We start from the raw sequence: 13,676 nt of genomic DNA, 5'->3' as shown, positions 1-13,676 counted from the left end.
TTACTAAATGAGTAAAATGAAGTAAATATCCCAAATTTACTATGTAATTAAGGTTAAGTCAAAGATACCTGCATATGGGGCTTCAATTACAAGCTATGAAAGTAAAACGTAAAGAGATCAAAATCAGTAGTATAGACAGAAGGAAAGAGCCCCAGGGTCTGAAGTAACATCCAGCAATTCAGTCTAGTTTTTAATCTTTTAAATGAAGGTCTTGCAGGGGTCCGTCCTGGTGGCCGGCAGCCCTAAAATGCTAACCGTTGTTGCGGTTCCCTACCTTCTGGAATGTGGAAGCCTTGCCCTGCACCACTGTCTTTACGGTCATCTGTAGTTGTTGGCACAAAGTCATCAGCTTTTCAGTCTCCAAAATGATGAGGGTCCGTTCATCATCTCCCAGCTGGAAAGGGCACAGGACCCCACAAAGAACATGACCTTTCAGACTTCTACAGAGCCATGTATCCTTATATTAATCTCCCCATAGCATCCAGCCACAGGTCAATGTGTATAATTACAAATATCAAAAATATTTTATCTGAAAGACCTGCACGGAAATACTAGAAAATATCATCCTGGTTGTGTATACCCTCAGATTTCTTCTAACCGTCTATCTGACTTTTGTTTGGAGTTGCTTATGAAATGGAAGCCAAAAATGTTTGTTTGGTAATCAAAATGACATCATCCCTCATTTTCTCTCAGGCCAGATGAGGGGGGGAGGGTTTTTAGCCTGATATCAGAGCTCCCACTTCCTGCAGAGATGGATGGACATCATTAATGGGCATCAAGGAGAGACGTTTAATTAAATCCCTGTCGAAAGGCGCAGAGGTGCACGGACGGGAACGTGCCTACTATTTACCATGTCAGACGTGGAAAAACACATTAAAGGAGGAGGCAGGACGTCACGTGTAATGGCCTTCATTTCCCGGCGCCGTGATTTATTACTGTACCTGTGCGGTAAAGGCCCGAAGAGATGAGCATAATTGAAAGCCCTCCTCAGAAAACATCTGCGATGGAAGGAAACAGACTTCTTAGACACATCTTGGGGGAAGGACTCATCAGCACAGGAACAAACTCGCGGTCGATAGCAGGCCTTCCCGTTCAGGTTTGCTCTTTGCTGGGTGTGGAATCAACACTCAGGAGAAATTTTACACGATGTTTTTTTTTAACAAGCTTATCAGGCAGCTCTAGTCCGGCAACACATTTACTGTGAATTTCATGGGTAATAGTGTCCCTCTGCCTATATGTTCACGCATTGATGGGTTCACACAGTTACACACACTGACCCTGTGTCCTCATATGCACTGATCTCACCCATTAATGAAATAAAACTATATGATGATACCTGGGGGCAAATTCTCCTTTTGCCTACCCCATCTTACTCCCCAGGACACAAAGACACACATGTAAGTGAGAGCAAACTTGGCAGCAAAGGGCAGTCACCTGTAACGACGCCCATTGAGCTGGGGAGTAAGGGCCTTGCTTACAAGTGTGACTGTTCTGCCAAGGCTGGGGTTTAAACCGGCGACCTTCCGGTCACAAGTACAGAGGCTTAGCCCGCTGAGCCATGCGGTAAAGCACTGAATGTGTCCTGCAGCATCCAGGAATGTACCACGTCTTAAATGCACTACAGGTGCCTATAGGATGTGGACTTTGGCCACCCCACCCCCCCACAGCCCTGCCCGGCTGCACTGGGCGGACAGCCACACCCCCAGGGCTGCCACAGACCGATGATCCCAGGAGGTTTTAATAACAGTACATCGATTTGCCTTCTGGCAGCGGTTCTTTGAGGACGTCTCAGACAGAACCCAGGATGGACAGGCGGAGATACGCACCTCTGCCTGGTGGAACAGATCCAGCGTGGTCTTTAGAAGGCCTTCCCCTCTAATTCAGCAGCAGAAAAGGAACAGGCTCAACAGGCACTCGCTGAAAATCCATCTCATATTTCCACACAAGTCTCAATGCAGTTGCACATCCAGAGTGACCCTGAGTGTGTGTGTGTGTGTATGGTGTGTATATTACATTGTGGTAAAATCCTGCTATTTTGACTTTGTGTGGACCATTTCTTCAGTTCCCACAAGGGGAAACTGATTTTTATAAAAATCTGTGACTGAAATCAGAAAATTTTAAATTTCAAAAGTCTCGTATTTTGTTTGGTTACCTATAGTTAAGGATAGGGCTGGGTAGGGGTTAAGGTTGCGATAGTTAGGATTGGGGTTATGCCCATAGAAATGAATGGAGAGTCCCCACAAAGATAAACATGTGTGTGTCTGTGCGTGTGTCTGTGCGTGCACAGGCTGGGCGCTGTACCTGGTAAATAGGTATATGGAGTAAGCCATGCTGGACAGATTCTGTCCCTGTCGCACGATCTCGTGCTCCTGCTCCTCCCACTTCTCGCTCTCCACGTCCACGTCGGACGTGAGCAGCCGCAGCTCCAGGCCCAGCTTGGCCATGGTGGTCTGCTCCTGGAAAGGTGCCCTCTAGTGTGAGCCGTAGCGGTGCAAGCAGCCCCTGCCCCCCCCCCCCCCAGGACCCCTCCCACACGTTCCCTGCATCATTACTCTTGCCCGTTACAATTTATGACCGAGATTACATGGTGAGATGAGGAATCAGAGGCGTTGGAGTGTTGGCGTTGCGCTGACATACCTCTGAGTCGAGCTTGGCAGCCTTTGCCATCTTTGCTGAATGTTTCTGGGGGAAAAAAGCATACATGTAAATATCTTCAGGAAAACAAGACAGAGAAGCACACTGGTCACTTCTTCAGTGAGACATTTCTCCATGTGGAACTCACCCCAGGTCTTGGCAGCGATAAGTAGGTTTTCTTATCTCCTTGGAGGAAAAAAAGAATACTTTTATAGAAAACTCCAAATTCTCCAGTACTTGATACATTTTCTTCATAGTTGGGTGATAAGACCCTTAGTTGCTTTCTGCAGTGAGGTAAATTATACGAGAAACATTTGTTAATCCTACCCACCCTATGTCTATCTTAATGGGAACCAATAAGGAAACATTGAGAAGTGGGTTAAACCAATAGCATGCTGTTAGCACAGGTTGTTCCCGCCCCCTTCTGCCCATATATGGTTGATATGGCAGGAGAAGGTGTTCACTTGTGGGAGTTTCACTTATATGCAAATGCTCTGAGGGCAGAATGAATAATGACTGGTACAGAGAGATAACCAACCAGATTGTAGAGGAGGTGGATCCAAGTAACTAGGGGAGCCAGGACCAAGACATCTGATTGGTCCTACTATCCTCTATAATCTGATTGATTATCTCTCTGAACCAATCATTTTCTGTTCCGCCCTCAGAACATTTTTGTAAATGTTTTGTAAAACTTCCATGAGCAAAATGTTCCAGCCATTATTTCTGGTCTACATAATCTCAGTCCTTTATTTATACAGCAGTACCTCATGGAAAGACACACAGATGTTTCATTGTCTGAACATGCTGTAAGAGTGGTTATTGGAACGTAAACTGCAGTTTAGAGTTCTGTACAGAGACTTCACAATGATTAAACAGACAAGCAAATTGACTTATGCTGGAAACGCCTGGAGGGAATCGCTCAGCTACATCCTGAAATGCTACAATGTTTGCATGTAATTAAATTACCCAATCAATGGCTACTGATTCAACCCTAAAATTCAACCTTTGTGGACAGTGGACAAATGCTAGAAAAACACTATGGTTTATCACTGCTTTCTGTCTGCGAACCACTCATGCCTTGTTTCCAGCAACTCGGAGCTGTAGCTGGTGCTGGGCTGGTTGGTGCCTTTTGAGAACCAGCCTGCATTTCCACCGTTTTAATAAAAGAACCGAACAGAAATGTTACATAGGCGGAAGTGAAAGTAAAGTAAACGTTTTTTGGATGTATTTTGATCTATTCTGGATTTAAAAGTTTTTATAAGCTGTCGAACCAAAAAAAAAATGTTTTCAGAATATGACTCGTTGCACCCTGTCTGTCTCAATTGCCTGTATCCTCTTTTGTCACCTTAAAGGCTCCTCCCATCTCTGAGTTTATTTGTAATGGAGCGCTGTTGGGACTGGTACCTCGCCGGCCCTCGAAAACATCATTGATCTCCCGCAGCAGGACAGCCATGTCGTTGAGCTGCGACTCCCAGGCTTCACAGAACACGTCCAGGTTCTCCTTGGCGATCTTGCTGGTGGGGTGAAGTGCCAAGGTCTGCACTGCAGAGATGATCTTTTTTTTTTGGGGAGGGGGGGCATGGCATCATTAAGAACAAACACAATCACATGAGTCACAGCCTCCATCTTCTCCCTGCATCTGATGCGAGACTCCGGAGAGTAATTAACCACTGCTGTGACCCGTAGGATGAAACAGGAAGGGTGGGCTGGGTGGGGGGTGGCGGGGGCGACTGTGGGATGCTCTCCATCCCACCGGCACAATCTCGAACCATCAGGGGGTGTGGTCCCGCCATCCGCCACTTAGTCCATGAGAATCAGCAAAGGGTCTTTATCTTTCTCCTCTAGGTGAATCACAGGGCAATGTGCTGTCCTAACAGCCACTGACAGTCTGGCCTTTCCCATAATCCCTAGTTCCCACAGCCACGATAAATTACTAGCCTGGCCCACAGCTGTTTGTCACGATGCATCTTTTTCTAAGCAACAATGTAAGTTGTGTTCCACCAACAGGTGTCATACATTTTTGCACAATCAATTTCAGAACTCCATTACAGTGGGTCAGATTCAGATGTGGTAAGAGGGACCTTCAGCTTCAAATTACAGTATGTTTGTATGGGATCTTTTGCCCCACTGGGGTTCTCACCATGTCTTCGCCGTCTCCCATTGACCCCCTCATGACCCCCAAGCCTTAACTCACCTGTGGCCCAATGACCTGGAAGGCGTCTTCAGCATGTATGCAGGTGATTTCAAGTGGTTCCGTCCCAGATATGTGGCGCAGGAGCCGGCAGGTCTGGATGTGGTGGGAGGAAGAAAGGATCGTAAACACAGGGGAGCCACTTTGTGAAGCTGAGGGGCTTCTCTCTAGGATCATATTGTTTTCAAATGATTGTCAGCTGCATCATTTCCATCCAAAGTTACTTCAGATAGGTACAGCTTATGTCCTTACAGTTGTATATTCAGGTTAAGCCCCTTCCAGAACCTCCTCAGAGTCCATGAATACATGACCCGGATTCCATCCCCCCTGAGATGTGGGCGGACACACACAGATGCGCCCCCTAAAGTATAAGGCAGGAAGTGCAACTGCACCTCCAGCAGCAGCTCCTTCTGCTCGGTCAGCTTGCGCGAGGACTCAGCCACGGCTTCCAAGTTGCCCTCGCCGCCGGATCCTTTCAGGGCCTCCAGAACAACTTGCTCGCCGTGGCACTTCAGCAGGTCCGCTGCGCGTCCCACCGCCGCTTTATGGAGCTGCAAAGGGGGGTGGGGGTCGTAGGGGTTCAGGTGAACTCTATTGCGGCTCAAAGTGTGTCAAGAGGATCTTTAAGGAACTTTAAGAGAACAAATCCTTAGAGAACCTTGTTTAATGGCCGACTCAGTATCAATTAGTCTGATGGTGCTGGAAGCACGGATGCCACACTCTGATCATACATAGCATTAAAACTACCTGCCTAACAGTGGGTAGGTCCCTCTCGTACCACCAAAACTCAGCTCTCCTGTAGGACTGGACCAACTGGTGGACCACAGGGGGTAAGTACTGACCACAGCATACTGGGAACACCCCACAATACCTGCCATTTTGGAGATGCTGTAACCCAGTGGTCTACCCATCATAATTGCCATTGTGCTACCGTAACGAGGTAATCATTCAGTTCATTGTGTCGGACTGTGGAGACTGTGTCAGTCACTGGTGCCGAGCTGGGCACCCCCTGCTGGAAGACAGAGCCTCACCTCACACCGGAGCTTGTTCATGAACTGGCAGATCTTCAGGATGGACAGCTCCATCTGCTCAGTGGCCTCCATGGCGTTGAAGGACTGCTGCTGGGGCGAGAAACGGGTTTGGGGGGGGGGGGGTAAGTCAGTGCCCTGTGACAGGCATGAGACGTCTTCGCTGACGCACAGGCAAATTTCAGGCCAACCGCAGTGCAGCCGAAGAGGACCCCTGTTGCCTTGCCAACTGACAGCCGTGAAAAGATGCAAGATGGGTGGCGTGCGTCTCTAGCAAGGGGGATTAGCAGCGGGGTGTCATGACAGAGGCAGTCATTGGAGAAATGCATTTCTGAACTATGAGATCTGATATACAAGGGCTCCAAAACTCATGAAAAAAACACCGATATTGGGGTTCAAAACCCACCGATATTGGGGTTCAAACCCCAAGATCTGTACTGGCTGGAATGAGGGCACAGCTTGCAAAACAAAAAAATGAAATGAAATATTAGTATCCATCAGTGTCATACAGGTAATGGCTAAATTACATCACATTGACTTCAGCGATGTCACGGGGTCAAAATTTTGGGGTGAGCAACAATAAGAGTACTGACATTCCAACAAGCTATTTAAAAAAAATAAATAAATACTAGATAAGCAGACAACTGCCGAGAGACGTCAGACTCGGATCGCAGTTAAATGAACTGAAACAAGGCTAGGAGAGGAAGAGCTGGTCTGTGAGAGACAATGAGAGGAAGACCCCACCCCCATGTGCCAGAGCAGACAATGCACTCAAACTGTGGAAAATTCCAGAAGCCATTTCACGCTCTCTCTGTGATTGCAGGTTTCCGTAGCTGTATTCGTTACATGACTGTCAGCTGACAGAACAAACTAAGCCACTGTTTGGAACAGCCTCTAAAACCTTGATCAATCCAAAAATGTTTTTATGTTTGTTTCTTTTTTTCAGAACGTAAAAACCACCGGCAGTAATTTTCTGGTTGTAATTTCAAGCTTTTTCTGTTTCTTTCTCTCTTCTTACTTTTTCTGACATGTTAAGATAAATTGAAAATGCCACTTCTTCAGCAGTCTGGAGACAGACCACTTGAAGAGCATCATGGAGAGATCCAAGTGGTTCGATTCATTTTATGCGAATTTAAGAGATGGCAGGTAGCACAGGTCAAATGTGAAGTCCACGTGTGCAATGACAGGGATATTGCTGATGTACCTTAGAGCGAGGCAGTTGTTTTGATAAAAATATGCTAAATAAGGCGGCGTATCTGATAACGTGAAGAGGACTAAGAATAATACCCAAAACACACTATGTAGCGCTTGTCCTTCCTGTTTATTTGACCAAAATTAACCCCCCCATAAACAACAGGTGGTGCCGAATTAATGTTTTCTGGCTTTGCCTATTTGCTCGCCGTAGGTGTGAATTCCACGTGACGCAAATCTGGGCTCGTCTGCACCCCCATTGAGAAGTCTGACTGACCGCATGCATCCAGTCGGCGATCAACTGCTGCAGTTCCTGCCTGGTGGCGTGGCACAGCCGCAGGATCCCCTCGCGGTGCTCGTGGCTGGTGTAGGCGGAGTCCGTGAAGTCCTCAGTCTGCTCTACGACGCCCTCTAGCTGCGAGGCCAGGCTCTCCTGGGACTGGCCGTACAGGGTCTCCCGCAAGCGCTCTACCCTTACCTGCAAACAGGGAGGCATGTTCTGCTGTGAATTCCACCCGCTTTCTTATTCTGGATCATTGTCTTATCAAACATGTCCAGATCTCTCCTGCTCTTTCCTCTTTTTTGTCTGCATTCCTCCTCCCCATGTTCCGTAAACCCATTCCACTCTTGACCCTAGAACTCCCGGAAAGGTCCCCCCATCTATGTGTCACATGGTCCTATGACACACGGGCTCAAGCATAGACCAATGTTGCTCAACCCAGTCCTCAGGGATCCCTAGATGGTCCACATTTTCACTCCCTCCCAGATCCCAAAATACCACGGGCGACAATCATGTAATGAATGTTTGCCAGAGACGTGTTGGAATTTGGGAGGGAGCTAAAATGTGGACCGTACTGGGGCCCCGAGGACTGGATTGAGAAACACTACATTAGACGGTTCCTAAGACAAGCCTGAGCATTTGTGCCGCTCCACATGATCACTGCTCACCTTGACCACACGAGACGCCCTCACCAAAAAAAAATCCCTAAACGGCGAGTGTTGGGAGAACCTTGAAGTCCTTGATCCCCAAGTAGATGCTGACGGGCAGGTGCTGTGCGTCGCTGCTTCCCCGGGCGTCGGTCACGATCTCGATCACCTGCTCCAGCGCATGCCGCATGCGGTGGAAGACGCCGGCTTTGTTGATACGCGCGGACTCGCAGTCGGGATGCCGCAGGCAGGTCTGCAAGGGGAGAAACGCGCCAACACTGAATGCCAACGGGCCCTGACTATCCCACCTGGAGCACAGTCTGTGGCAGGGTTTACCACTCAAATCAACCATTTGTGTTGGAGCCTCAAGGGCCCCTGTTAGCCACAATCAATCAATACACTAAATATTAAGTAAATACATTTCTTATTTAAGAGATACTAAATCAGTATATTCTGCTAACCAGCTTGCAATTATTAAGACTGGAAGCAAGAAACCAGAGGTGAATAGTTCAGGTCCAGAAAGTAAAAATCCAGACTAAGATTTTGTTTCAGCCAACCAGTTTAGTACTCTGTGACTGACTCTTTATACTGAACTGGTTGGTTGAAACTAAATCTTGGTCTGGATTTTTATTTTCTGAACCTGAACTAGCCACTTCTGCAACAAACCTACTTTGTACTGTTATATGACTAATATCTTAAAATGTGATCAAACTGCTCATTGGCTCTTCAGGAGTCACCTTGGAAGCGGTGAGGAGCATCATGGTGCACTTCTCCAGCACCGCCCGTGCTGCTGCCATCCTGGCCTTCTTCTTGTCGTCCTTCAGGTCCTGGGGGGGGGGTTTGGACAGGCACAGCAGTGAGACCATGGGCAGTGATACAGGAGTGATGTTTGCTCCTGGCTGGGAACTGAGGAGCCCCCCGTCTGTCCCATTTTGGGGAGTCGGGGGGAACCAGCGACATGGATCAGGTCTCAAGAGGATCTGCAGTTCTAACCAGGTACTTAACCAGAATCAAATCACACTGTATTAAAATATTCAGCTGGATAAATGAGGGGGCAGATTTGAATACCAGAATGAAACACCTGGGACTATGCCACATAGATGAGGCAACCTGATCGTGGTCATAAAGCATTTTCTGAATAATTTTCCCTTCAGGGAAAAATGAATGACTAGAAAAACAAAGAGATTCCAGCTTAAAAACACAAACACTGACAGATCCTTATAAGGTTGTGTAATGATACAGTCCCTTCACCAGCCCAAAAATCTCAGAAGCCCCCTGTAAGAATGACTGTAGTATATATATATATATATACCAGTGCGGTTTCATCAGACCCGAGGCCACGACCCCTTTCCTCTGAAAGCGACAGAACTGGGAGGTGTATTGCAAACCCGGGGGCAGCCACAGAGAGGAACCCGTGGCCCGGAACCGGCTTATCTGTCATATTCCTCGTCAGTCGGCAGGAAACGTCCACCATTTGTAAAACAAGCACAGGGAAACTACAGAAATGCATCACAGTGCTTTTCCTGGGACCAGAATGTAACACAGCGGATGTTTAAGATGGCTAGAGAGCCCTGTGAAAGAATTACCTGCCTTAAGGCAATGTGCTCCTTCCCAGGGGGAGTCAAAGACTGGCCCCAGCGGAAGTGGCGATTAAGGGGAATAGAGTGGGTGAAAGCATTTCACATTTGTTTGTTTTTTGTGTTTTTCGAGGGCTGATGCTCACATTCTGCCGATCTCCCGTCAGGTGGGCGAACTCCACCATCTCGTTTCCAAACTGGCTGAAGATCTGCACGAACTCCTGGAAGCTGCTGACCATCTCCAGCTGGTCCAAGGTGACGAGAACCTGCAGGACGCCGGGGGACACGACCTCTAATCAGAGTCTGCGCTACACATTTCCACATGACACCACAGAAAGATCTATCAGCAATGCCCTGCACTTTCCAAAGATTATACTCACAATCAAAGCGCTGATATAGCCCGTTGACCTGCGTATGTCATGGGTCCAAGTAAACTAATTAGTTATCTAAAAAGAAGAGCTGGCAATGCCAGGTGGAAGCTCCCTCCAGACACCCTGTTCACAGCTTGTACGGTTTGTCTCTTTATAGCAGAATCTTTAGGAGAATCAGGTCATCCATATCTTGGGCAGAAAGTAAGGGCCAGAGGAAGAGAATCCCATTTACCTTACAGATAATCCATCTGCACACCCCTGTCCCTCATGTTCTTCATCGCTCCATTATGCTGTTGCATTACATTAGAATGATTAGGAATATCTTCTGCCTTTGAGAAGTCTAACCCAGGCAGATGGAGGCTACCTGAGAGCCAGTATTCTGATGTTTAAGACTACGAGGACTTTACATCTACAAAAGGCAGTGATGTTTAATGAATGCTTATTGGACACTCATTAACAAGGTGGCAGAGATTCCTTCGCAGGACATCCTACTGCTGCCAGATTTCCTTTCAAAATAGAAGTCATTCATGAACAAGTCTTGCATCTTGATCACATCATCTCAGTTCGCCGACTTTGGAATGATAAGATGCACTGTAACCTAGAACTGCTGTTTTCCCCCATTAGCAGTAAAATTATACATCCATATCAGGGAAAACATGAATAAAAATCGTTATTTTTCAGCAAATGGCTTGAACCATTTTAAGGAAAGCTGGGATGTGGGTGAGCTGGTGGTAATGGAAACACTGCACTGTGGACTGAGTGTGTCAGTAACTGCAAGGCGAGCTCTTAGGGAGATGTGAACCTGGTCGGGGAACCCACCTTGTTGCGAGACATGATGATCTGCTTGATGACGACGCGGTCGGCCAGCACGAGAACTTTGGTCACGGATGAGAGCAGCATCCTGGCGGCCTTCACCATGGCCGTCTTGTCGCTGAAGATGGTGGTCCGCCCGTCAGACTCTGGCTGATCAGCGCTCGCCACGTCAGTGAGATGGGCAATGGCATCACCTGGGTGCAGAGAAGATGGCCCCCGTGTTAGCATGTTAGCCGTGTAGGTCGTCCTAGGTGCCTGCATGCTCCATGCTACCCGTGTTAGCACGTTAGCCGTGTAGGTCGTCCTGGGTGCCTGCATGCCCCATGCTACCCGTGTTAGCATGTTAGCCGTGTAGGTCGTCCTGGGTGCCTGCATGCTCCATGCTACCCGTGTTAGCACGTTAGCCGTGTAGGTCGTCCTGGGTGCCTGCATGCCACATGCTACCCGTGTTAGCATGTTAGCCGTGTAGGTCGTCCTGGGTGCCTGCATGCTCCATGCCACCCGTGTTAGCATGTTAGCCGTGTAGGTCGTCCTGGGTGCCTGCATGCCCCATGCCACCCGTGTTAGCATGTTAGCCGTGTAGGTCATCTTGGGTGCCTGCACATTGTAATTGGTCCTTCAAAGCTATTTCATTTGGTTCTCTTCACCTGAAGTACTACCTAAAGAACCGTGTACTGGATAACACCACATCATTTGGTCTAATCCTTTTAAACTGTAGCCATTACAAGTCCATTCAATTGATAGGATTTCTAACAAAAAATCTGCAACATTGTTGCAATCAATATGTGAAGGGCCTTCTTATACCAGGTTGCATGGTACCCTGGTTCATAGGCCTCTGTTCTTTCAGAAGATCCCTGTAGTCCCAGGCCTGTGCACCGGGCTACTGATAGAGGCAGGCTCCAGGCCAGAAGAGGATTTCATGAACACCATGACTGGATCTGGCAGCACGTCGAAGGTCAGACTTTAAACAGTGGCAATCGGACGGGTTCGCGATTAACAGCAAGGTCATCATCGCTGCCTTGCTAAGTGCCCTATTGTCAGTGGAGAAATTCGATTAAAGCCAGACCAGATACCAGAATACGGATAATCCAATAAAAAACAGACTCAGAAAATGGATTTTCAATTGTATTACCTGCATCTTATAACCTGTTCATCCAAAGATAGTGAGCCCATTGATGGGCAGCAACTTTAGTTTTTTGTCAAATCCTGCTTGACCATAAGATTTATATGTGTATATATGTGTGTGTATATATATATATATATATATATATATATATATATATATATATATATATATATATATATATATATATATATATATATATACACACACACACACATATATCCTATTACCTTCCCTAACAACGTAAAGTTTTTCAGCCATGATGTGGCATGAAGGCACGACTGTAACTAACACCAAACAAAGAGAGATTCCAGAAAGGGCTCCAATACTACTCCAGGGTCCAACACAAACACGCCCTGACCGCCGAGTTAAACCCATCAAACAATTCCCACAAATTGGCCTCATTTCACCTCCGTGCTTCACAGTGATGAAGAGCGAGATTAAACTAATGCAATCCCATCCTTTTATTGAATTAATTACAAGGAGGCATATTTAAGTCGGTGTGGTTAAATCATTCCCTCTGGCTACGCAAAATATCCAAGTCTTTGTCAGACTCTTTAAATAACGATTTACGGGAAACGTTCTTGCCAAAATCTCAACAAAAAAAAAAATCCACTTAAAGACTGACAAACATATTTAAAATGGAAACATGTTACGGTAATAAAAACACTTTATTTTAATAATAGCGACTCGAAGACAGGCTTAGGTATCCATTAAAGTACATTGCAATACTAACAAAACACCACAAGGGGGGGCTTAATTTACAAACTGTTTGTGTCTCTTTAGACTTTCCCCCTCATTTTCCCCAAAACGGCCAATTAATTCCATCACAGGACTCCCCCCACAACATTAGGCTCGTGCCAGGTGAAGGCGGGGGGGGGGGGGGGCAGCACGCACCTCCTGTGCTTCCTGTCACTCCCCGGGAGTTAGTGAGTGACACGTCACACTGTAACCAGGTTGTTTCCCCACCATCGACGGCTCACACAATGCTGCATGGATTGAACCCGGCACCCACACTGGAGGGCACACTTTCCCAAAAAACAGCATAAGACCTGTAGACGTCTTAGACTGGAATGACCGCTGCAGTCCAGACATGCCACAAATAGGGGGCGCTGTTCTGGTGTCAACCAGCCATGCTAAAAAGTGATAACGGGGTAGGATGAAGCCTCAATCAGCTGCTCCACATGCGATGGACACTAGGGGGCAGAATTTCTGGGCCGCCTCTGCGTGCCGCTAACGGGAGATTAAAAGGTTTTCGCAGCCACGGGTGGGCCGCAGTAGATAATCGTCCTTCTCTCAGCACGCCACAGGGCTTCATTACTGTGCCGACGTGGTTTGTTTCATGTGGTTTGTGGTCACCCAGAGTCATATCCACAGACTCGCCATTACCTGCACTTCTCTCATCTGACCACAGGGGGCGAGCAAACAGCGCATCCACAAAATCCATGTGAACCACACTTCAGCTTCTGCATCACTTGGGCGGCACGATCCCATTGTGGCCAGCATTCCCGAAATCAAGGTCACTGGGGATCCTGCAAGGACACCTTGCCGTACACATATCTTTAATAATCAATAATCATGCTGTAAGTCTTTATCATATCAAGTGAGGATCTTCAGCCAGAAGAGCAGCAGCAACAGATAACAACTAGGGTAGTGTCTCCCAGTGTGGTCTTTGGGCACCCGCAGACAGTCCACGTTTTTGCAAAAATGTGGACTGCATGGCAGGGAGCTTGGAGGGAGCAAAAACGTGGACTGCCTGGCAGGGAGCTTGGAGGGAGCAAAAACGTGGACTGTCTGGCAGGGAGCTTGGAGGGAGCAAAA

At 47.4% G+C, this 13,676-nt stretch overlaps 1 protein-coding gene across 3 annotated transcripts in view; it reads right to left on the bottom strand.

Moving 5' to 3' along the window:
- ctnnal1 (catenin (cadherin-associated protein), alpha-like 1) overlaps positions 1-13,676 on the bottom strand; it is a 37,658-nt gene that overhangs the window by 2,109 nt on the left and 21,873 nt on the right. The window contains exons 3-17 of one of the 3 annotated variants that reach the window (XM_023811939.2): positions 10,739-10,926; positions 9,695-9,814; positions 8,709-8,798; positions 8,054-8,224; positions 7,322-7,522; positions 5,857-5,946; positions 5,218-5,376; positions 4,829-4,921; positions 4,039-4,189; positions 2,783-2,817; positions 2,638-2,682; positions 2,302-2,456; positions 1,827-1,875; positions 942-998; positions 275-394 (exon numbers count right to left, since the gene is read on the bottom strand). In XM_023811939.2, the coding sequence (XP_023667707.1) occupies positions 275-394; positions 942-998; positions 1,827-1,875; positions 2,302-2,456; positions 2,638-2,682; positions 2,783-2,817; positions 4,039-4,189; positions 4,829-4,921; positions 5,218-5,376; positions 5,857-5,946; positions 7,322-7,522; positions 8,054-8,224; positions 8,709-8,798; positions 9,695-9,814; positions 10,739-10,926 (1,724 nt within the window). Of the gene's footprint in view, positions 1-274; positions 395-941; positions 999-1,826; positions 1,876-2,301; positions 2,457-2,637; positions 2,683-2,782; positions 2,821-4,038; positions 4,190-4,828; positions 4,922-5,217; positions 5,377-5,856; positions 5,947-7,321; positions 7,523-8,053; positions 8,225-8,708; positions 8,799-9,694; positions 9,815-10,738; positions 10,927-13,676 lie in introns of all 3 variants that reach the window. The other 2 variants (XM_023811937.2, XM_023811938.2) reach the window with 2 other exon arrangements.

Source organism: Paramormyrops kingsleyae, chromosome 23, assembly GCF_048594095.1.
Source record: "Paramormyrops kingsleyae isolate MSU_618 chromosome 23, PKINGS_0.4, whole genome shotgun sequence".
Taxonomy (NCBI): Eukaryota; Metazoa; Chordata; class Actinopteri; order Osteoglossiformes; family Mormyridae; genus Paramormyrops; species Paramormyrops kingsleyae.
Note: the sequence above shows the minus strand (reverse complement) of the source record. Positions and strands in the feature narration are given on the sequence as shown.